The sequence below is a fragment of the Marmota marmota genome, unplaced genomic scaffold (genome assembly GCF_001458135.2).
Source record: "Marmota marmota marmota unplaced genomic scaffold, marMar, whole genome shotgun sequence".
In the NCBI taxonomy this organism is placed as follows: domain Eukaryota; kingdom Metazoa; phylum Chordata; class Mammalia; order Rodentia; family Sciuridae; genus Marmota; species Marmota marmota.
The window spans coordinates 11,007,832-11,033,479 of NW_026000005.1; the positions used below are offsets into that span (position 1 = coordinate 11,007,832).

At 35.7% G+C, this 25,648-nt stretch overlaps 1 protein-coding gene across 1 annotated transcript in view; it reads right to left on the bottom strand.

The window, feature by feature from the left end:
- Hibch (3-hydroxyisobutyryl-CoA hydrolase) overlaps positions 1 to 25,297 on the bottom strand; it is a 77,095-nt gene extending 51,798 nt beyond the window's left edge. The window contains exons 1-5 of the mRNA XM_048808976.1: positions 25,106 to 25,297; positions 16,754 to 16,796; positions 10,138 to 10,278; positions 7,783 to 7,867; positions 1,308 to 1,388 (exon numbers count right to left, since the gene is read on the bottom strand). Of these exons, the coding sequence (XP_048664933.1) occupies positions 1,308 to 1,388; positions 7,783 to 7,867; positions 10,138 to 10,278; positions 16,754 to 16,796; positions 25,106 to 25,140 (385 nt within the window). The 5' untranslated portion in view covers positions 25,141 to 25,297. The remainder of the gene's footprint in view (positions 1 to 1,307; positions 1,389 to 7,782; positions 7,868 to 10,137; positions 10,279 to 16,753; positions 16,797 to 25,105) is intronic.
- Positions 25,298 to 25,648: the final 351 nt, after the last annotated feature.

The following is a 25,648-nucleotide window of genomic DNA, read 5'->3' on the forward strand; positions in this document are numbered from 1 at the left end:
ATAATATGGGCATATAGTCATAATTATTATATAGTTACACTCATGTTATTAAAAACAACTTATTGGAACACATATAGATTCTCCTTGACTTACAATGAATTTTCACCCAATAAAACCACTATTAAATTGTAACTATTGCAAGTAAAATAACATTTTAACATATCTAATTTAGCAAACATCACAGTAGCTGTTCACCTTGTGAACTCATGGCTGACTTGCGAACTCAGAGCCTTACTGCTCTGCCCAATATCGTGAGAGAGTTCTGAACTACATATCACAAGCCCAAGAAAGATCAAAATTCTAAATTTGAATACAGTTTCTACAGAACACGGACTAGAACGCGTACTGCTTTCACACCATTGTAAATGTGAATGATTAAAGTAAACCACTCTAAGTCAGGGAACATCTATACATAGTAAGAGTTTTTATGTATATTTCAAAACACTAACAAGTTTATAAGCATTTAGTAAAGTTAAGTTATGGTTGCATCACTACACACAACCAATGGTTGCTTCTGCTTAGATAAAGGAATGACATGAAGGAAAACCACAAAATGGGCTGAATTATGACTTTAAAAATTAAAATACTTTATTTCTTTTAAATAAAATTTTCAATAACAAGCAAAAATAATATATTGATATCTGTTATTGCTGGACTGGTGGGTACATAAGTATTTACTGTTATTCCCTATAACTTAACTTTTGAAAACACATGTTTGATAAAAGTAAATACTGCTTTGCTTCCAGTGAAACTAGAACTTTGACTATAAAAAAATTTTCATTTCAGAGTTCTTTGAGAATTAGGAAATGGTACATTTTATATAGAAAGCTGAGACCCAAGTTTTTTGTTCAATAAGAAAGCTAACTGTATGATTAGAAATTTCATGAGACAGTAGTGAAGTATAGCCTACAAATATTAAGGTATAATTGTTCTGTAATAAGCAGTCCAAATACTTAAATCAACTTTATTTAGGTCCAACACATAGTATATAAAAGTTTCAATAAGTTAGGCAAGGTGGCACATGCCTATAATCCCAGCAATTTGGGAGGCTGAGGCAGTAGGATCATTAAGTTCAAGGTCAGTCTTAGCTCTTAGTGAATCCCAAAACAACTTAGTGAGATCTTGCCTCAAAATAAAAATAAAAAGGGCTGAGGATGTGACTCAGTGATAAAGCACCCCTAGGTTCAATCCCCAGTAGCATAAAAAAAAAAAAAAAAAAAAGTGCCTACTGATGACATCTTAGCAAATCATACTGCCCACCCCATTTCTTGATTCCATTTTCAAAGCTTTCTAGAGCATACACATACCAATGGCATTGTTCAGTATATATTCTTCTTTGAAGAAAACTTCAGCAAGTTTCTGTTTTGTCTTCATAGCATCTGAGATTGCTAAGAAAGGAAAAAATTAGAAATTGAAAGAAAAGGAAGAACAATTAGAAATCAAAAAATGTATTTTCTAGTTGACATATTAAAAATACTGTGATAATTAAGTACTGGGTGGAGGACTCTAAAATGGCTTGGTAAAATTAAAGCTGATCATACCACAGAAATATTATATTTAGAGAGCTACAGTCCGGTATCAAAGTTTCAAGATAAAATTCTTATTTGACTTACTTTGGTATTATGAAATACACACATATTTTGGTTTTTATCCCCAGTTCCAGGCCCCTTAACTCCCTCTCCAAAACAGACCAGAGAAACTAGAACTTCTCTTTCAAAAAGCTGGTCACATACTCAAAACCTTTCCCTATATTCCTATCTTGGAGCTGGTCATGAAGTTGCTCTTTGACCCACTTTGTCTGACAGCAGATCACAGACCCCATTTGAGAAGTCTTAGCCCAGATGTGGGAGGGAGGAATGCTGCACAGGGAGGCCACAAAGCACCAGAACAGATAAGCCCTGCCACTCGGTGTACAAGCATTAGATCACACCCTTTTTAATCCATGGTTCTCTATGCTTCAACAATGCTTAAAAAAATGAAGTATCCAAGAAAACACAAAAACAAAGGGTTTGGAGAGCTTCTGGACAGGTGAACATGAAGAGGTTTTTAGGAGTGGTGTGCCCAATAAGGGCATGGAAGTACCACAACCCTGTCCTTGTCCTATGCATCAATCCATATGTATTCATTATAATATTCTCTATAATAAATCAGTAAATGTGTTACTCTGAGTTCCATGAGTTAATGAGTAAATCAACAACTTGAGGAGTGAGTTGTGGGAACCTGATTTATCAAAGTGCAGGTTAGAATGCAGATAAACCCAGGGCTTACAACTACTATCTAAAGTGGGAGGTTCTATAGATAGCAAAAATAAGAATGGGGTGCTATGGGAATGGGAGCAAGGAGGGATGTGATTAAAAGATGGCTTTCCAGAAGAGGCAAGTCTGAACCAAGTAAGAAAAAGACAGGTAGGAAGTTCCTAAGAAATGTCAGGAGGAAAGTTTTAAATGGAGGAAGCAGTACCTGCAAAAGCAGAAAAGCAAGGATGCAAAGGTAAAATCAAGAATAAATTTATTTTAAAAGACTAAAGGGAAATGATAAAAGGTGAGGCTAGAAAGGTAAATAAGACAGTAACATTCTTATTTGTCAGTAACAACAATGGAAATATAACTTCTCAAAGACATTGCTATAGCATTCTGCTGCCTGACTTAATAAACAAGCACTCAGTAGATATATGCTGAGTAATGAATACTATCAAATAGTTACATTTCTATTGCAATTTTCTCGTAGGCAGATTTCACATCTCCTGTGCTCCTACTGCAATCAATCTCTATAGTTTTTCTTCTATAAACTGCAAACTCATATGCCTTTCCTGTACTTAAATTCTGAGAATAATCTAAAATATAAATTAAATGTACTTGTATGATATATACATGTTTTTTTTGTTTGTTTGTTTTGTTTTGGCTGTGTTGGGGATTGAATTCAGGGCTTCGCACATACTAGGCAAGCCTACCACCGAACTACATCCCCAGCACCATTTTATATGAGATTTGAGCATCTGTGGATTTTGGGATCCTGGGTGAAAGGAATCAATCCTTCAGGAGGCAGATACTGAAGGATGACTATATATCAGAACTCTAGAGGTTGTCTCAAAATCTAATCAATAATTCTTACATAATACTTTCCCATAAAAGGGGATACATAAACATGCATGGTGGTGCATACCTGTTGTCCCAACTGCTCAGAAGGCTTTAAGAGGATCACAGGTTTGAGATCAGCCTGGGCAATTTAGTGAGATAATATCTCAAAATAAAAAGGGCTAGGGATATAGCTCAGTAGTAGAGAGCTTGCACAGTATGCACAAGGCCCTGGGTTTGCTGCCTAGCAACACACACATACACACATACACACACACACACACGATAAAACAAAAGCAAGAGAATCACAGCCTTTGGGACAGGATCTCCTGTGTTTCTACTTGGCTAGCAAAGCAATAAACCTTCTTTTCCTTTTTCTCAAAATCATGTCCTCATCAGGGACAAGTACTGAGCTTTCAGCAACAAACTTGCTATCCCAGGTGGGGCCCAAGAGCAGACCCTGCTCCAAGGAAATAAAAGACGCTGTCAAATGCTTACCAACCAAAAAAAGCCCAGGACCAGATGGATTATCAGCCAAGTTCTACAAGACCTTCAAAGAAGAAGTAATACTAATACTCCTCAAATTATTCCAAGAAATAAAAAGGAGGGAACCCTACCAAACTCATTCTATGAGGCAAGTATCACCCTGATTCCAAAACTAAACACAGTCACATCAAGGAAAGAAAACTTCAAACCAATATTCCTGATGAACACAGATGCAAAAATTCCCAGTAAAATTCTGGCAAATCACATATGAAAACATATTAAAAAGACAGTGCACCACAATCAAATGGGGTTCATCCCAGGGATGCAAGGTTGGTTCAACATACAGAAATCAATAAACTTAATTCTTCACATCAATAGGCTTAAAACAAGAATCACAGGATTATCTCAATAGATGCTGAGAAAGCATTTGACAAAATACACCTCTTCATGCTCAAAATACTAGAAAAACAAAGGATAGTAGGAACATACCTCAACACTGTAAAAGCTATGTATGCTAAACCCAAGGCCAACATCATTCTAAATGGAGAAAAATTGAAAGCACTCCCTCTAAAAACTGGAACAAGACAGAAATGTCCTCTTTCACCACTTGTATTCAACATAGTCCCTGAAACTCTAGCTAGAACAATCAGACAGATGAAAGAAATTAAAGGGATATGAATAGGAAAAGAAGAACTGAAACTATCACTATTTGCTGATGACAATCATATATCAAAAAAATTCTACCAGATAACTTCTAGCACTAATAATTCAGCAAAGTATCAGAATATAAAATTAATACCCATAAATCAAATGCACTCTATGAATATTCTGCAAGAGAAATTAGAATTAACCTATTCACCATAGCCTCAAAAAAAAAAAAATACTTGGGAATCAATCTAACAAAAGAGGTGAAAGACCTCTACAATGAAAACCACAGAACACTACAGAAAGAAATTGAAGACCTCAGAAAACGGAAAGATCTCCCATGCTCTTGGATAGGCAGAATTAATATAATCAAAATGTCATACTACTAAAACTGTTATACAGATTTAAAGCAATTTCTATAAAAATATCAAATGACATTCTTCATAGAAATAGAAAAGGCAATCATGAAATTCATTTGGAAAAAGAAGAGACGCAGAATAGCCAAGGTATCCTTAGCAAGAGTGAAGCAGGAGGCACCACAATACTAGACCTTAAACCATATTATTAAGCAAACAAACAATGGCATGGTATTGGTACCAAAATAGACATGTAGACCAATGGTACAAAATAGAAGATCCACAGACAAACCCACATAAATATGGTTATCTCATACTAGACAAAGGTGCCAAAAAACAGTCATTAGAAGAAAGATAGCCTCTTCAATAAATGTTGCTAGGAAAACCGGAAGTCCATATGTAGCAGAATGAAATTTAACCTGTATCTCTCACCCTGCACAAAAATCAACTTTTTTTTATTGGATCAAAGACTTAGACACTATAACAGAGACCCTGCACCTAGTAGAAGAAAAAGTAGGCCCAATTTTTCATCATGTTGGCTTAGGACCTACCTGACTTCCTGAACAAGACTCCTAAAGCACAAGTAGGAAAAGCAAGAATCAATAAATGGGATGAATTCAAACTCAAAAGCTTCTTCTCAGCAAAGGAAACAACCAATAATGTGAAGAGAGAGCCTACAGAATGGGAAAAAAATCTTTACCACACACACTAGTCTCCAAGATATACAAAGAACTAAAAAAAACTTAACACTAAAAAAAAACCCAAATAACTCAATCAATAAATGGGCTAAGGAACTGAACAGACACAGAAGAAGAAACACAATCGATCAACAATTATATGAAAAAATACTCATCTTCTTCAGCAATTGGAGAAATGCAAATCAAAAGTACTCTAAGCTTTCCTAGTATGGGTGAGGCACTGGGTTCAATCCTCAGCACCACGTAAAAAATAAATAAATTAATAAATAAATAAAGTGAAGTGTGTGTGTGTGTGTGTGTATATATATATATATATATATTTATTTATTTATTTATATTTATATATTTATTTATTTTACAAGCAATAATAAGTGTTGACAAAGATGTGGGAGAAAATGGTTTAGAACCTGACTTCCTAACAAGAAGGGATACAAATAGGAAAAGACGAACTAAAAATATCACTATTTGCTGATGACATGATTCTATATGTAGAAGATCCAAAAAATTCTACCAGAAAACTTCCGGAACTAATAAATTTATACATTGCTGGTGAGACTGGAAAGTGGCACAACCACTATTGAAAGCAGTATGGAGATTCCTCAGAAAACTTGAAACAGAACCACCATTTGACCCAGCTATCCCACTCCTTGGTTTATACCCAAAGGATTTAAAATCAGCATACTGCAATGATGTAGCCACATCAATATTTATAGCAGCTCAATTCACAATAAACTATGGAACCAACCTAGATGCCCTTCAATAGATGAATGGATAAAGAAAACATGGTCTATATACACAATGGAATATTACAAAACCTAAAGAACGCAATTATGGCATTTGCAGGTAACTGGATGAAACTAGAGCCAATTCCCAAAACCATAGGCTCAACATTTTCTCTGGTAAGTTAATGTTGATCCATTGCAGGGGACAGTGTAGGGAAGAATAAAGGAACTCCTGATTATGCAGAGGGGAGTGAGGGGAGGCATGGGGCTGTGGGAAAGGGAAGGGCAGTAGAATGAGACAGACATTATTACCATAAATATATGTATGATTACACTACTGGTGTGACTCTCACCAGGTACAGTCAGAAGAATGAGAAATTGTGCTCCATTTGTATATGTCAAAATGCATTCTACTGTCATGTATAACTGATTAGAACAAATTCAAGAAATTTTTTAAAAAATATTCACATGGGGGCTGGGAGTGTAGTTCAGAGGCAGAGAACATACATGCATATATGAAGCCCTGGGTTCAATCCCTAGCACCATACATACACACAAAAAAATTCATGTTGTAGGTAAAACAACAAATTCAAAAACTATTTAATTAACAAATCAGTTTAAGCAATCAAAGTTTATATTAAACATCAATTTTAAAACTCAGTTACTTCAAATCTAATACATACTTAAAATTATATCCTAAATCCAGATTGTTTCTTCCTATTCTTAATGACTTATATTAACTTGTAAATTTGATGAACAAATCAACCCAAATATTATCATCTTATCACAATACGGAAAAAAAAAAAATGCAAAACAAGAATACTAGGAGAAAATGTCCCTGGATCCTGCCCACTCCATAAGAAAATAAATATAAATTGTAAAAACAGTTTTCTATATGTATATATATGGACAATGAATAGTGGTAACAGTAAGTACATGACTTTGATCCTAAGAAATATTTCTTCTCTCTTAAACAGCTAAACAGGTACAGATTGACCCAAACAATTTGAAAAGTAACTTTTATTTATCTCTGTATGTTTATACACATGTAAATATATAAATACACACACAATATATATAAAGTAGAAATAAGCCTGGCACAGTGGTACATGCCTATAATCCCAGGATCTTGGGATTTAAGTCTGAATTAAATTCTTACATTTTTTGAGGAAGGAGGATTTTCAGTTCAAAGCCAGCCTCAACAACTTAGCAAGGCCCTAAGCAATTTAGTCAGACCTTGTCTCTAAATAAAATACAAAAAGGCTGGGGATGTGGCTTAATGGTAAAGTGCCCCTGGATTCAATCCCTGGTACCAAAAAAAGAAAAAAATCCATTAAGTATATAGAAAGTGTTCGCTTTAGATCATAAATAGTAGGAAAATGTGAAAGTTATGAGAATATATAACAGTAGGTGATATTTGGAGATTGGGAAGTCACTCAACATGATCAGATTGCCAAATTACATAACAAACAAAAATGCTTAATATCAGCTATTCTAAAATATGAAGTGGATTCACACACCACTATGGATACCTTGCTTAGGACAATTTAAGGAGAGATACAATATCCAAGTTTCCAAAGGGCAAATGTGTAGTGAAGAAAAAAAATCTCTATTCTCCTCATTTTCTACTACTACCAGCAAAAGGTAAGTCTCTAAATTTTTCTGCATTTTTAAGATTAACTCGTAACCAAAAAATTCTAAAAAAGTATATCATATTACAAATTGCCACAAAAACTTGCCAATACTTTATCAGTTCTAGTGGGGAGGAAGCATTTACATGAGGGGTAGGGAGAGTTTTTACCTCTGATATCACCCCCAGCGCAGAAAGCCTTTCCTCCAGCTCCCTTTATAATAATCAGGGAAGTTTCGGGATCTTGCTCCCACTTCTATCCAAATGTTAAAGAAGATGGTATAAGCATACTGTAATACAAACTCAAAGGTACACATTCATATCTATACATGTACATACATAAATACAACCTTTTATAAAGCATATCCAGAGGAATGGATCTCATTCATTCCATTTCATCAGGGAATGAACTTCATTTTCTTTTCTAAGATAAAGTAGAGGCTATTTCAACAAGGATGCTAAATGAATACATTCTGTGATCCAAATTTCATGATAGCATCTGAAATATAAACCATAACTTTAACACCAAGGTGAGTAAATATGGACTTAAAGGTAATATGTTACATAAACTTATAAATCTGGTAAACAAATCAACCCAAAGATTGTTAACAGAGGAATAACTTTTTTTTAGTTGCAGATGGACACAATACCTTTATTTTATTAGTTTATTTTTATGTGGTGCTGGGGATCAAACTCAGTTCCTCACACATGCTAGGCAAACATTCTACCACAGAGCCACAAATCCAGCCCAAGGAATAACCTTTCTATTATAGTATAATATGACACTTTCTACTGAAACATTTATAAGTAATAGAGCAAAACCACTTATGATATTAATCAAATGTACAAATTCTGGGGGTTGGTAAGAACCACTAACAAATAAGCAGGATCTGGGGCTGGGGATGTTGTTCAGTGGTACAGAACTTAGCATATGAGCAAGGACCTAGATTTCATTCCTACCACCACCTATAAATAGAATAATTGCATAAAGTGTCAATGGAAATTCAAAAGGTTAGAACAGTCCAATGAAAAATTAACAGGAATTCTATGAACTCTATTTTACAGAATAAAATTATAAGTGCACAAGAAAGAGATATAGCCAGACAGATGACTTTCAAAAGAGCAATGCAATTCTGAACTACAATAATAAAAATATGCTCTTCTGACATGGAAGTTTTTACTTTCTTCCACTCTAGTCCAACTCTGACTTGTAATACTTGGATAATTTCTGTGGTGGCAATTTAGGACATACTATAAGATGTCTCAAACAGAACACAAGAATGAAAGAGATCATGAAGTGAAGAATAAGAAATTAAAGGCCAGGAGAGAACTAACATTTGTTCAACACCTACATGGCAAGCCATATTAGGTACTTCCACATACTATTTCATTTAATCTTTGTGATCATTCTAGAAAAGATCATCATCCCTATTTCATAGCTGAAAAAAGGGAGAAATAAGGAAATCAATTTTCCAATGTACACGGTTAACAAGTAGAAATCCAAGTTTGAAACATAAGTAGTCTGACTTTAAGTGTTACATTTTTCTATCACTCTATGTAATTTAATTAGAAAGGTTTATAGCCTTCTTTAAGAAAAAGCAGGCCTGGCTCTGCTCTCTGCTCTCTTCCTCTCTTCCTCTTCTTTCTTTCCTCTTCCTGCTATCTTCCCTCTTCCTCTCTGCTCTCTTTCTTTCTGCCCTCCTCCCCTCCTTTCTCTGCTCTCTGCCTCTCCTTTTCTTCTCCTTCTGGGAGCCCCCTCAATAATATCTGTTGGTTTAAAAAAAAAAAAAAAAAAAAGGCAGGCCAGGCAGATAAAAACAGCTGTTTTTTAGCCAAAAGGCTACCATATGCAGACAAAGTAGATTCGTACACTCATGTTCTATGAGGCAGAGCTGTATCATTGGCTCAAAGATCAGAGAAACAAAGAATGACAGAATACAAAAAGGAACTTGTTAAAAATCAGAGCTATATAAAAGTGGAAGGTGGGGCTGGGGCTGTAGCTCATTGGTAGAGCACCCGCTTTGGGCAGTTGACACGCTGGGTTCGATCCTCAGCACCACATAAAAATAAATAAAGATATTACATTCAACTACAACTAGAAAAATATTTTTTTAAAAAAGTGGAAGGGGGGACTGGGCTTGTGTGGCTCAGCAATAGAGCGCTCACCTAGCACATGTGAGGTGCTGGGTTCAATCCTCTGCACCAAATAAATAAATAAATAAAATAAACAACTTGCTAAGCCATAAGTCCAACTACAACTAAAAAAATATTAAAAAAAAAAAAAAAGTGGAAGGGGTTGTCCTGCAAGGGAGTAGACTTCTTATCACCAAGGTCCCAGAGATAATCACACAGGAAAGCACCAAGGACTCAAGAATCATTGGGGCTTGGGTGCATAATCAAAAGAGCCCTATGACTAAATGGGATAGAATCTTTACAACCAAACTGTGAAAGATTCTGTGGGATAAAATATTTTATTATGATACATTTTTTAAATGATCCATATAAATGCTTTCAGAAATTACAAACCTTTAACTGTGAGTAAATCTGCTGAGTCATATTAAGATTCAGTGCATTGAGTAACTTCGGTCTATTAAGTGTAATCACTCCTGCGCAACCTTTTTTTTCCAGAAGTACATCCTCTGCAGCTTCTGTGTGCTTGGACATTCTCTGTGTAAGCAAAGAATAACTTCATGATAAAATTCACTTTTTGTTGCAAGTCCACATCAAAACACACACAAAACCCTTTCATGTTAACAATTACCAAAGGAATGAATAAATAGGTAATCTGACAAATATTTCTAAAGTTATTTAGTCAGTATAGATGGACAAATTCCAAAGCAAACTACACATATCTCCTGAATTTTTTTCTGAATCAACTGATTTATAATAAAGCCTAGTACTAGAATTTCCTGGACCATAAAATACTCTTAAATCTCTTATCTTACTATTTTTCAAGCTCTATGTTAGGCAATGAGAAAGTAAAATTAAAATAGAAAAAAGGAGCAAATAAAAAAATTCTGACTACATTACCTTATAGATAGCGTTTTTTGTTTTGTTTTTTAAAGGTAATATCTGGCCTGGGCCATAAAAAGGGAGTAAGAATTCCAGCTAGAAGGAACAGCACTTACTAAGCCGTAAGCAATGAAAATTTGGAAATATGAAGATGTAAAAATGAGTGGAACAGAGCCAGGTATGGGGGCTAATGCCTGTAATTCCAGCTATTTGGAAGGTTGAAACAAGAGAGTCATAAATTTGAGGCCAGCCCCAGAAACTCAGCAAGACCTATCTCAAAATAAACTTAAAAATAAGACCAATTGAAGGAATGATTGATGTGATTGATGGCAGGCAGAAAAAGAAGTCTGAGGCAAGATTATAAAACTTCAGACTTACATGTTATATGTTTGGAAAAAAGTTGCCTATACACTTACTTACAGCCTTACACAATATAAAGTTATCACCAAATCTCCATTTCTGTAATATACAGTACTAATTTAAATCCTTAAAGAACACGGGTTTAACTAAACAGCAATTTTCCAGAATTGTGTCACACATAAATATCAGGGCTCATGGCACCACCATTCTTAACACTTTTTATCCAAGGACAATTACTTAAACCTTAAATGGGAACAATGTGCAACATAAAATTAAAAGTCAGTTCGAACTAAAAAAATTAACTGAAGTATGCCATTTAAAGCTAAACAGCACACTTACTAAGATCTAATAAAATTCAGGAGTCCATATTTTTAAAGCATATACAACGTTTACAGAATGTTTAAGTTCTCCTTTATAAAATCATGCTACATATTTAAGATTGAAACTAATTATTAAAATTCATTATCATATTAAATATAATTTATATGCATTTAAAAAGTTTTAGGAAAGACTATTAAACAACAGGAAAGAGTATATCTTTTCAATTTAAATTTCTCACTAGAGAAATTCAAACTTACTTAACACTATAAATTGTAGTAAAATATGGGTTCAATCCCTAGCACACGTAGCTTGATGGTAGAGTACTTGCCTAGCATGTGTCAGGCACTGTGTTCGATCCCCAGCTCCACNTCTTATTAACTTTTTACTCCCAGCTCCCCACCCCACCCCCCCAAAAAAAAGGAAAAGAAAGAGAGAAAGAGAGCAAGTGACTGTGTGGACTCACATGAAAGACTAAAATGTTCATCAGTGAGAAAATATACTTAAACAAAATATAGTCATTCATATGAGCACATGCTAGGGACTCTAAAAAGAATCCCTGATGAACATTGTTGCAAAAATTCTCAGTAAAATTCCGGCAAATCACATACAAAAACATATTAAAAAGACAGTGTACCAGGATCAAGTGGGGTTCATCCCAGGGATGCAAGTTTGGTTCAACAAACAGAAATCAATAAACTTAATTCTTCACATCAATAGACTTAAAGACAAGAATCATATGATCATCTCAATAGATGCAGAAAAAGCATTTGACAGAAAACATCACCCCTTCATGTTCAAAACATTTGAAAAACTAGAGATAATAGGAACATACCTCAACATTGAAAAAGCTGTCTCTGCTATACCCAAGGCCAACATCATTCTAAATGGAGAAAAATTGAAAGCATTCCCTCTAAAAACTGGAACAAGACAGAGATACTCTCTGTAACCACTTCTATTCAACATAATCCCGGAAACTGTAGCCAGAGCAATTAGACAAAAGAAATTAAAGGGATACAAATAGGATAAGAAGAACTGAAAGTATCACTATTTGCTGATTCTATATTTAGAAGATCAAAAAAAATTCCACCAGAAAACTTCTAGGATTAATAAATGAATTCAGCAAAGTAGCAAGATATAAAATCAATACCCATAAATCAAATGTGTTCCTATACATCAGTAATGAATCAACTGAAGAGAAATTAGAATTACATCAATCACCATAGCCTAGGGAAAAAAAAAAAAAAAAAAGCTGAGAATCAAATCTAACAAAAGAAATGAAAGACCTCTACAATGAAAACTACAGAACACTAAAGAAAGAAATTGAAGAAGACCTTAGAAGATGGAAAGATCTCTCATGCTCTTGGAGAGGCAGAATTAACATTGTCAAAATGGCCATACTACTAAAAGCATTACCCAGATTTAATGCAATTCCTATTAAAATACCAAGCATTCTTCATAGAACTAGAAAATATTTACTTCCAGGAAGGAAAACTGGCATCTAAAACACAGGAGCAGGACAGCCCTTTGAACCCTCAATTTTGTACCATCTGTATCCATATACTACCTATTCAAAACAAAATTTTAATTACCTTTTTAAAAGAATGATAGATTAGATTTAGAAACTACTACGTTAAGAGACTTAGAAAACTGTTTTAGCTGGGCATGGCAGCACACCTTTGTAATCCCAGCTACTTGGGAGTCTGAGGTAGGAGGATCACAAGTTGGAGACCAACCTAGACAATTTAGAGAGATCTTGTCTCAAAATGAAAAATAAAAAGTGCTGGTTCTTTTAGAAGAGTCACAGAAAAACTGCTTGAAATACTTTCTGTCTTTGCCTGAAGTACATGCCAAAGCAAACACCAGGGCTCAGAAACACGCATCCCTCAATCCCTGAGGACACTCCAGTTTATCTTCCTTCCATCATAATAAATGATAAAGTCCTTTGTCTCTAACCCAAGAGTTTTATGTTTTCTGCCACCATCCATAAATTCATAACAAGCTATAAGTTTGTATTCTAGACTGGACATTTGTGTCCCTCCCACATTCATACATTGAAATTCTAATCTCCAAGATTCTATATTAGGAAGGTAAGATTGATAAAGTCACGAGGACACAGCCTTGATGAGTGGTACCAGTGCCCTTATAAAAGAACCTTTAGAAAGCTCCCCACCCAACACCCACCACGTGAAGATGCAGCAAAAAGAAAGCCAATATGGCCAACTAATGTACTCTGAGGCAGGCCCTTGTCAGACACTAAATCTGTTGGTGCCTTGATCTTGGACTCTCCAGCCTCCCTCTCCAGAACTAAGAGAAATGTTTGCTTTTAGGTCACCCAGTCTATGGTAATTTGCTGGAACATCCTGGATGTACTGACCCTTGTATTTGGGGTAAAAATCAAATCCCAGAATCAATGCTTTTTAGACAGAACCAAAGTCCTTCACCAATCACAGCTGTCCCACCGATATCACAGCTGCTCCCTCTCCAGAAAAGTAAAACTCTCCTAGGTGACTATTCATTTATATGTGGTTGAGGATCGAACCTAGGACCTTGCACGTGTGAGGTGAGTGCTCTACTGCTGAGCCATAACCCCAGCCCCTCTCCTAGGTTTTATAATAAATGTCAAGCATGTATCCAGATAGTTTGTTCATTTTTAAAAATGAACAAACTATCTTTCAAGTATTTTAATCTACAGGCTCTCCTCCATTCCTTTCTTTTCCTTTCATTTTTTGAAGAAACCAGACCATTTAACCAATGTTTGTGACAAATTCTCAATACGGATTTTGCAGACTGCATACTCAGCCCATCTACTTATTTTTATCAGGTGTGTAAAATGTTATTACATATCAATGCCTATTGATAGGAACTGGATAATTTTCAATTTTTGCTATAATAATGATGCAAGAACATCTTAAGTATGGATTTTGAAACACTTAGGCTAAGTATTTGTACAGGACATTTACAAAGATCAGGTCTTGAACAAAAACTATCTCAGAATCTTCTCACATCAATGCCATTAGGATGATGTAATTGAATTAACAAATGAAAGGATATTTCTTCCTACCTGAAAAACAAGGCACTCTCAAAACCTGAAAACAACTATTGGTTCATGAATCAAAATCATTCATGCAAAAGGGCAGAAGGGGAAAAACATGGGCTTTCCAGTGTTAGACTCATCTATATATGTTTTCATTAATTCTAAAGGAAAAAAAAACACTCTTTTCTACAAAAATAACACCAGCAATTTTTAACTAAAACCTAAAAAAGTTTTCTATAAAAAGAAACTTATGTCAGGAAAGATCAGACACTAGAATCAGAAACAAAATTCTCATACAATCCAAAGTGTATATGAGGAAAGAACGTTGTGGGGAAAGGGTAAGAATAAAGAAAGGGAAGAAGAAATGTTTCTAGCCATCATTCAATGAAATAAAAAGAAAGCATGAATCCAGTTGGGCACACCAGTAATCCTAGCCAATTCAGGAGGCTGAGGCAGGAAGATTGCAAATCCAAGGCCAGCGCCAGCAACTTTTTTTTTTTTTTTGGTGAAACCCTGTCTCAAAATGTAAAAAGTGCTAAGTATGTAACTCAGAAGTAAAACACAAACACCCTTGGGTTCAATCCCTGGTACTCTCATGCCCTCACACCCCCTCCCCCAAAAAAGAAAAACTGTGACTCCATTGGTTCTCTTAGAAGGGTCACAGAAGGACTGCTTGGGATCCTCTCTATCCCTGGATCATGTCAAAGCTAACACTGGGACCCAAAAGCACTCAGTCCTTAGGCTCTGATGACAGTTCAGTTTTTCTTCCCTACCTCAAAGTGGGAAGTTTATGCCCCATGTCACCACAGTACCCATGTGATCTGGCTGTCATGTCTTTCCCCCTCTGTACAGTGTCTAAATTTGTGAATTACTACACTGATAAGTTCTTTTTCAAGGAAACTCCTCAGTCCCAATGTATGTCAACCGACTAAAATAAGAGTAGAAAGGGATAACGTAATCTTCACATTTCCATCTCCACCTTAGCAATAACTGAAGTACACTTTGCAATAGCTACTGAGTGCCCACTCTTGTCAGAAGCTATACAGTACAGTAGGCAAGTCAATGAAGCCAGTCCGTCTGGATTCATATCACACCTCATATTTACTAGCTGTGTGACACTGTGTATGTTACTTAGTCTCCTTGTCGCTCAGTTTCATAAAATAAGATGAGGCCACAATCTTTTAATTCAAGAAAATGTTCTTGTTTTAGATAAGTAATATAGTACATATCATATACTATGTAAACCACTCCAAATGAAGCCTGGGTCAGAACATTATAATCAAATCCTTCTGTATTTCTGCACCAAACCATGAATAGTCACACTAGTTAGGACAAAGATAAAAAGAGCTTCAAATATGTTCAGATTGGGGCTGGAATTGTGGCTCAATGGTAGAGCACCTGCCTAGCATGTGTGAGGCACTGAGTTTGATCCCCAGCACCACATAAACAAAATAAAGATATTAATATATATATATATTCAGGTACAATTTTGCCACTAAATGCATTAATGACAAACTAACAAAATATTTTAGTTTAGAGGTTTTAAAACTGCAGTATACCCCACAGGACTATAAGAATTAATTCAGCTAATAAATATCAAGTACTTAGAACAGCACCAGGAGTACAGTTAGTGCTATAGTACTTATTTTTTTTTAATATTTTTTAGGGGTAGTTGGACACGATGCCTTTATTTTATTCATTTATTTTTGTGTGGTGCTGAGGACAAAACTAGGGCTTCTCACATGCTAGGCAAGCGCTCTACCGCTGAGCCACAACCCCAGCCCCTGTAGTACTTATTTATATAACCTGTTATTTCTTATGTGCAAGATACTTGTCAGTCTACATAAGATATATAAGAGGGAAAAACAGAATTTCTTCCTTACAAACTGATAAACTAAGGACATTTACGTTTGCAAAGTATCAGTACAATAATTACTAACTTATAAATTGACCACATGCCATGTACTATGCTAGATTTTTAAATTTATTATCTTATTTATCATTCATAAACACTCTAAGATAATATTATCTTGATTTTATTTATTCATATGTAAATATATGTATGTGTCAGATATATGATATATATTTTATATATGTAATGTATATTAAACATATATATATATATAAGTAATCTGCCTAAGATGAAGAAGTAGACCCATTATTTAAACTCAAACACTCATACTTCTCCATGCTTTTTATCATAACCTTATGTCACCTATCATAACCTTATGATAGGAGGTGACATAAGGTTATGAGGACTCATTGTTCTCAATAAGTCCCAGCACTCATTGAGAACAATGGTATACCAAGGTCAAGGAAACCTGCCATGCCAGTATTTTTCTACTTGTATAAAAATGACATTTTAAGTTACATATCACAAAACAATAAGGCCAGCTAAACAAAGGCCAAACTTACCAAATGTTGCAAAATGATATTGGTTCTTCTGAATGAGTTAAACCTGAAACAAATGTAGAATACAATGAGCATAGTAATGTGGACAGTCATATCTCAATCTACAAATACTATATTGCCTTTTGCTTAAGCCTCTTCTAGAAATTATTAGAACAAAAAGTTAAAGAAAAAAGATTTAACTTATTCACTGCTCATAATTTTAGCAATCAAAGAGTAGAGCCCTTTTGAAAAAGTTTGGCAATTTCTTACAAAACTGAAAAACTAAATATATTCTTACCATATGATCTAGCAATCCCACTCCTTGACTCCTTTTTTTCCCCTTCTCCAATACTGGGGATAGAACCCAGGGGCATTTTACTCCTGAGTTATATCCCCAACCCTTTATATCTGAGACAGAGTCTCACTAAGATGCTGAGGCTGGTCTTGAACTTGTGATCCTCCCTGCTTCAGTCTCCTGAGTCGCTGGGATTATAGGTGTGTGCCACTGTGCCCAGCTTCCACTCCTTGTGTCTTACCAAATAAGTTGAAAACTTATGTCTATAATAAAATCTGCACATGAATGTTATGTTAGCTTCATTTATAATTGCTCAAAATGTGGAAGTAACCAAAATGTCCTTTAATGAGCAAAGTACAATCCAACTTTGGTACATCTATAAAATAGACTATTATTCAGCAATAATAGAGATTATTATGTCACACACCCAAAGGGGGGGAGAGTGTGTACTTCTGAGTGAAAGTCATCAATTTGAAAAGACTAATACTGCATGATTTCAAGTGTATGATATTCTGAAAAAGGCAAAACTATGGAATAGGAAGATCATTAGTTGCCAGAGGTCTGGGAGCAGAAGGGAAAGATGAATAGGTGGAGACAGGAAACATTTAGGGCAGTGAAAATAATCACGTTATACTGTAACACTAGGTACAAGGCATTATACATTTGTCAAAATTTTCTGCTCAATTTTTCTACAAACCTAAAATGCTCTAAAAAATAAAGTGTATTAATTTTTAAAGTTTGGTATGGAAGCAATAAAATAGGCATTCTCAGACACTGCTGAGAGAAATATAAATTGGTACTGCTCTTCTAGTAGGAGTTATGTAAATATAGATCCACAATCTTTAAAAAGATTATCTGGGCATGCTGGCACTTGCGTATGGTCCCAGCACTCAAGAGGTTGAGGCAGAAGGATCACTTGAGCCCAGGAATTCATGGCCAGCCTGGAAAACATACAGAGACCCTGAAATATTAATAAGGAAAAAAAAACATTCTGAGGGGCTGGAGATGTGACTCATGGTAGAGCATTTGCCTAGCATGTATAAAGCACTGGGTTTGGTCCTCAGCACCACATAAAAATCAATAAATAAAGGCATTGTGTCCATCTATAACTGAAAATATTTTTTTAAAAAATTCTCTTCCACCTAGTAATTCCATCAACATTTGCAAGGTCTGATTTATAAAGATGTTCACAACAAATTTACAAAAATGAAAAACTAGAAGCAAAGTAAAAAGTAAATAGAGTGATTTTTTAAATTGTGTCATTTATATACAACAATTACATGAACACTAAAAATACTTATTTAAAAATATTTAAATAATATAACATGGAAAACAAGTATGACAGAAATTACATAAAGGAAGCAAGCTACAAAACAATAATCACAAGACATTCTAATTTTTTAATTCTAAAAATATTAGTATAGGAATACAAAGTTAATATACACCTTGGAAATGATGATCAATAACAAATTTCAGAATGGCAGAAGGTGGGGGAAGCTGGAAAGGTGCACGAAGAAACATGTAAAGTTGAAAACTATATCCAGAGGATGATTAGAGAACGACCTACACACATAAAAGTTCACCAAGCTATATACTTCAGAATGGTGCATTTAAGCACCTTATTTAAATCATGATTAAGAAAATATAAAGCAACATGGGGGGAAGGTAGTGACTAGAAGGGCCATGAGACGGGCTTCCAGGATGATGTTGTTAGCTTGTCTCCTGATCCAGGCACCAGGGATTTTTAGAAATGTTTAGTTTGTGAAGATCTCATCAAACTGTATCTTTATCCTTTGGGCCCTTTAAAAAAGTTTCCCCCAAATCACATCTCTTGCCCTTGAAAAACTCACAATGTAGTGACAGTACATATAAAAATACTGAAGTTAGAATGTATTGAGATACATGCTTCTTGTTTAATAAGTTAAATTTAAGATATATGGAGAGAAGTCAAAGCTGGAATCAGCCACAGCAGACTAAGAAGGGTATACGTGCAGATACATACACTATCTAGTGGAATTAATAATTTTCCAGTTTAGTTTTTCAAGGATACTTCGAGATTATAGGAGGAGCAATAGCAATATCCTGAGACTTAAAAAAAAAAGATAATATGATAATTGTTTCCACCTATAACCACATCTGAAGATGCCTGAATATATAAAAAATATTTATAATCTAAATGACTATTCAAAATTTATATTTACTTTCCCTTTATATTATATTCAGTTCAATCAAACCAAAACAGGGGAAACTGCCTATTTGCTCAAATCAGTTACACTTCATACTCCTGGAGTAGCATATTTTGAATTTGCCTTATCACAAATATTCTTATCCTAGTCCAGTGACTCCAGTCTGCTTTCACATTAGAATTTACCTAAAGACTCTTATTCCAAAAAAAAAAAAAAAAAAGTCAGACCAAAAACCACTTAATCAAACTTGAGAGGTGGGTTATAGGTATAGATATGACAACAACATGCAGACAAATTGTCATTAAAATGAACACTTGAGAAAAATTAAACTGAAGTGACAGATCCTAGCTTATTTTTTAAATAGGGTTTTCATACAGACTTAAAATCTGAACCACACTTAGACTAACATAAGCTTTTTTAAATTTGAATCAATTTTATCTTTTTGGAAGTTTTAAATACTAAAAAGTTGAAGAGCTGAATGTACCTAAGCATGCTCAAGGCCTTAGGTTCAATTCCCAGAATCAAAGGAAAATGAAGAGCTATTTTTTTTTCAATGCAGAATGACCTTGAATTCCTTAATGAGGTCAGCACCCAAAGTCAGCTCAAAGTTAAAGAAGGAGTTTCCATAGCAAATCTAAGTAACAGTTTAAATATTACCTGTGACAAAAGAAGAAATAGGTAAACACAGGCCCATCTTCAAGTCTCAGTTTTATTTGAGATAGAATCTTATTTCACTCATAGAAAAGTTAATCTAAACCTACCAAATCCAAGTGCAAAAGCACTCTGTACAGCATTTATGGGTCACAAAAATCCCTGGACCAATTATTACAGGAAATCAACAAAAAACTAAGTATTACTAAATTCCATGCCAGATTATTTTTAATCATATTGTTTCCATCTAGTCCAATTTATATTCAAAATACTTAAAATCTGGTTTTGGGACTGGGGATGTAGTTCAGTGGTACAGCACTTGCCTAGCATGAGTGAGACCTTGGGTTCAATCCCCAGCGCTGCAAAAACATAAAATAAAATTTGGTATTAGCTTTTATATCTCAAAGTAAGTACTTGAAAAGTTAGAGTCTCCAAGTAATTCTGAATTTATGGTTTTCTCTTTTCCTTCTATTGGTTCCCAAACTGCCATCTGGTGGATAGGAAGAGGCCATGCACATCTCAGAGACTGCTAATTTAATTCTATGAACAGGTGTATTTCAATTCTTTCAGGTGATGTCAAATTGTGTCACTCTACACTGGTAATTTATTAGAAATGCAAAATATCTGTCCCAATACAGACCTATTGAATAAGAAATTGTGGGAGTGGGACCCAGAAATCTGCTTAATAAACTCTTCAGGTGATTATGTTGCATGCTAAAGTATAAAAACGATTGTCTTAGAAGAACGGGAACTTAATCATTCACATGATTAAGCCAATGAATCAAAAATAGGTTTACAAAATTAAACAACACCACATGAAACTATCCAAACAAGAATATCATTATATAAGTAATTACACCAGAATTAAGATTATTACACCAGAAGTAGGCAAGATGTAAATAGGGCAGAAAATCAGGTCCAGAAGACCAAGTAATTCAAGCAGTAGCTGATGAAGGAGAGCAGCTGTAGAAATAGAAAGGAATGATTTACTGAGTTATGAAGTAAAAACACAGTGAAAAATAAAAGACTTATTTCAAAAATGACTCCAAGATTTCAAATAAAGATAGTTAGAAGAATATATTGAAAAGATTGGAAAGGAAAACAACTGGTTTGTAGGATAAAATGTGAACTTGATTTTTTTATTTCAATTTGTACTGATAATAAGTAGAAACATTCAAAATCAAATGGAGAAAAGAGACTGGAGCCTCAAAGAAAAGTTAAGACTAGAGGCAGGAACTCACATATACAGACAATTGTGGAAGTATCAAGTTTTGGTAAGAAATAAAAAGAGAGCTGCAATTGGAAATTAGTGGCCAGAAGTTGCTACCTAGGTCTGAAAATGTGCTTCTTTGTCATTATCATTGTTGTTGTTTTTCCATTCAGCAGTGTTTCAAAATTATGCATATTTAAAAACCAAAAGATTTCACATAAACATGCAGTTTCCAGCTTTTTCAGAAAAACCAAAAGTAGATATAGAAACACTGTATCTAAATTCTGGAATGACAACAATGTCGGGGGCTAAGGAACTGCCTCCTTTAGACAGAGCATTCTCCCTAGCTTACCAGCCCCCAACTGCTATCATCTAGAATCACTAAACACATATTTTCAGCCTCTGCACTTGGACATGTGCCTCCTAGAACACTGGGGTGGGGAGAGATGGAACACATAATTGAGCTTCTGGACACCTAAGTAGAAGAAAAAAGAAAAGAAGCAGCCAAAGAGCAAGAACCCAAACAATTTAATTAAGCAGAACAGATGGAAAAAAAAACAATGAGTTCTATTAACAACTTAAAGATCAATCCATTTAAGAGACTGACTTTGACTTCCTCTATCTAAATCTGGCTCTTTCATATCTGAGCCTTTCCTTTAAGATGCTTACCAGATTTGGTAACTAAATACCACTTTTGTCCAATTATCTGTCTCATATATGCTATTCTTACAGACTTTAAGGGACTTGGATAAGGAACAGTAAGAATACCAAGTAGTCCAGATAGCTATAGGATAATAGAATTGCCTAGAACAGTATCTCCCTGCAGCTAGAATCACTGTAAAATATTGTATTCGTGAAATAAATTGAAGCCAAATCCTTGCAATCCAGGCCAGTAAATTTTATTCAAGTCCATGAACACAAGGGTACCTCTGAGAGCTTTTGAGCAGAAGAATGGCAGGCACTAAAGTAAAATTTAGTAAGATGACTCTAACAGTCTTGTATGAACCTACTCAAACTGGGATGAGGGTAAATTCATCAATCAACTCTTTGCAAAATTAGCAAGTGATAATTAAATTTGAGTCAGCAGGAAGAGATAAGGTTTGGAAGTATGGGAGAACTTACATAATTTTAGATATCTAGAAGACTGACAGTGCCAAGAGAAACAAATGAGTTGTAAAGGTTGCAATTATGAGCAAACATATTCGAAGGGCAATCAAAACATTCAGATAGTTGTAACTAGCACAAGAGCTCAGGAAAAATCAGGTTAAACAAATGTAAGTTATTGTTAAAGATGATTTGGAGACGAAAAAATGTACAAGGAACTGACACTGAATCAAGAAAAGTAGTGGAAGAGTGGTAGCAGGAACATAAGACAATGCTAGAGAAGCCAAAGGAGGCCATAGTTCAAGTAGGATTGCCCAACAATATCAACCATGGCACACAGGCCCTTTTTTTTTTTTTTTTTTTTTAACATATTTTACCTTTTTATTTTTATTTTATTTTTTATTGGTTGTTCAAAACATTATAAAGCTCTTGACATATCATATTTCATACATTAGATTCAAGTTGGTTATGAACTCCCAATTTTACCCCAAATACAGATTGCAGAATCACATCGGTTACACATCCACATTTTTACATAATGCCCTATTAGTAACTGTTGTATTCTGCTACCTTTCCTATCCTCTACCATCCCCCCTCCCTCCCCTCCCATCTTCTCTCTCTACCCCATCCACTGTAATTCATATTTCTCCTTGTTTATTTTCCCATTCCCCTCACAACCTCTTATATGTAATTTTGTATAACAATGAGGGTCTCCCTCCATTACCATGCAATTTCCCTTTTCTCTCCCTTTCCATCCCACCTCATGTATCTGTTTAATGTTAATCTTTTCTTCCTGCTCTTCCTCCCTGCTCCGTTCTTAGTTGCTCTCATTATATCAAAGAAGACATTTGGTATTTGTTTTTTAGGGATTGGCTAGCTTCACTAAGCATAATCTGCTCTAGTGCCATCCATTTCCCTGCAAATTCTATGATTTTGTCATTTTTTAGTGCTGCGTAATACTCCATGGTGTATAAATGCCACATTTTTTTTATCCATTCATCTATTGAAGGGCATCTGGGTTGGTTCCACAGTCTAGCAATTGTGAATTGTGCTGCTATGAACATCGATGTAGCAGTATCCCTGTAGTACGCTCTTTTAAGGTCTTCAGGGAAAAGTCCAAGAAGGGCAATAGCTGGGTCAAATGGTGGTTCCATTCCCAGCTTTCCCAGGAATCTCCATACTGCTTTCCAGATTGGCCGCACCAGTTTGCAGTCCCACCAGCAATGTACAAGAGTACCCTTTTCCCCACATCCTCTCCAGCACTTGTTGTTGTTTGACTTCATAATGGCTGCCAATCTTACTGGAGTGAGATGGTATCTTAGGGTGGTTTTGATTTGCATTTCTCTGACTGCTAGAGATGGTGAGCATTTTTTCATGTACTTGTTGATTGATCGTATGTCCTCCTCTGAGAAGTGTCTGTTCAGGTCTTTGGCCCATTTGTTGATTGGGTTATTTGTTTTCTTATTGTTTAATTTTTTGAGTTCTTTGTATACTCTGGATATTAGGGCTCTATCTGAAGTGTGAGGAGTAAAAATTTGTTCCCATGATGTAGGCTCCCTATTTACCTCTTTTATTGTTTCTCTTGCTGAGAGAAAACTTTTCAGTTTAAGTAAGTCCCATTTGTTGATTTTTGTTATCAACTTTTGTGCTATGGGTGTCCTATTAAGGAATTTGCACACAGGCCCTTTTTACCTCTCAAAAACACTCTGGGGCATCCTATTCCCTTATACATTTGTGGATTAGGCAACCTTAGACTGGATGACCCAACCTCAGGTCCTGTTTTGTTAGTATAATACCCACTTCAGAGCTGGATCTGGAAAAGGCATATCTAAACAAAATCTCCCTGGCTTCCCCTAATCCAGTCTGCATCTTGAAATGTGGGGGGAATAAACCCAAGATGAACAGTGGGAATATATTCTTACCCAACTAAGTTAATGTCAATAAACGTGTGTTTATCAAATAATTTGGTATTTGCTGACATCAAAAAAGCAGAGGCAATGAGATATGTACTGATATTCTTAGTATTTACTAAGTTTCTCCATGAGGTGATTAGAAGTACAGGGAGGAATTTTAAGATACCAAGAAAACAAAATGTAGCCCTTCAAAGTGTAACAAACATTTGAGAATCAGGTCAATGGATACAATGTCAGACCAAAAGACACTTTTTACTGAAACAATAACTATTCTTCAAAGAAACGCTATGAATCCCTTAGCAGAAAACCCCTAAAGCAAATCCTTAAGCAGAAATAACTTGTGGAGGAAATAATAAATCCCCCTTCAAGGAGGCACAGCTGCTACGTGGTATTATTTAAGGGCAGGCAGTAGGCCTTAAAACTGATGCAGCCTAATTTCCTATCATTAAAATGATTGCTACCACAGTTGCTGTGCTGAGCCCAACCTGCAGTGAAGAGCACTTTTAAAAAGTTAACGTCTTCACACATTCCCCACTAAGTCACGTCAAATATCCTCAACACTATTCCCTAAGTTCCAGGCCCCTGTAACAACGCTGGAATCATCTAATAAAGCCAACCAAGGCACACACCACCAGCACAGGTGCAACAACTAGCAAAGCACGTCTGTTAGCTGCATAAAACGTGACACATGTTAATTTACTCTAACTTGAATCCCTACATGACCCAAAACTGTACCCCACCTTTAATAAATGAAAGAAATAGATGCCAAAAGGAAAAAACGCCGTGGCTTATGATTAGGAGCCAGTGACAGAAAATGGAGGTAATGCTGCAAAGATGTTGCTGAAGGAAGAGAAGCGGAAAGCTGGGCAGAGGGAGTGGGGGCATCAGAGCATGCAAGCCGGGTTTGAAGGCTGTGCCTACAAGTGGGACTCGAAACTTGGAAGCCAAACAGTCGGCCACCCAGGACCATTTTCTCACCTGGGCGAGAGTAGGTGATGAGCTGCCCTTGGCACTTACCTCGACATTAGCCTCCACACGTTCTGATATCCCATCGCCAAAAAACATCCGGAGCTAAAGCAGCTAGAAAGACGTACCGGACTTGCACCTCACGACAGACCGGAACAACCCCACGCCGCCCGACACAGAGGACAAGTCCTCCAAGATGCCAGAGCGGCCCACGGCGTCTTTTCCTCTACGCTACGCTAAGGGGCGGGGCAAGAGCAATCACAGGAGGAAATGGATTGAGCTACAGGCTGGGGCGGGGCCAGGGTCGTGGGCGGGGCCAAAGCGAGAGCAGAGAGAAAGAGCTGAGGTCCGGCCGCGGGAGAGGGTGGAGTTGACTCTGTCGGATTAGCAGGAAAGAAGATTGCCCTCCAGAGGCGGTTTTGGGAAAAGCCCAAACAGTCTTGGCCAGTTGGGATTGATGTCAATGACTTTTCTGAAATTTTAATGATTTTAAATTTAAAATGTTATTTAATATTCTTTGAGAATAAAGCAGATGAAATATCGATATAGTTTATTTGTAACCCAATATAGTTGAAATCCTTTCATGCTAGAATT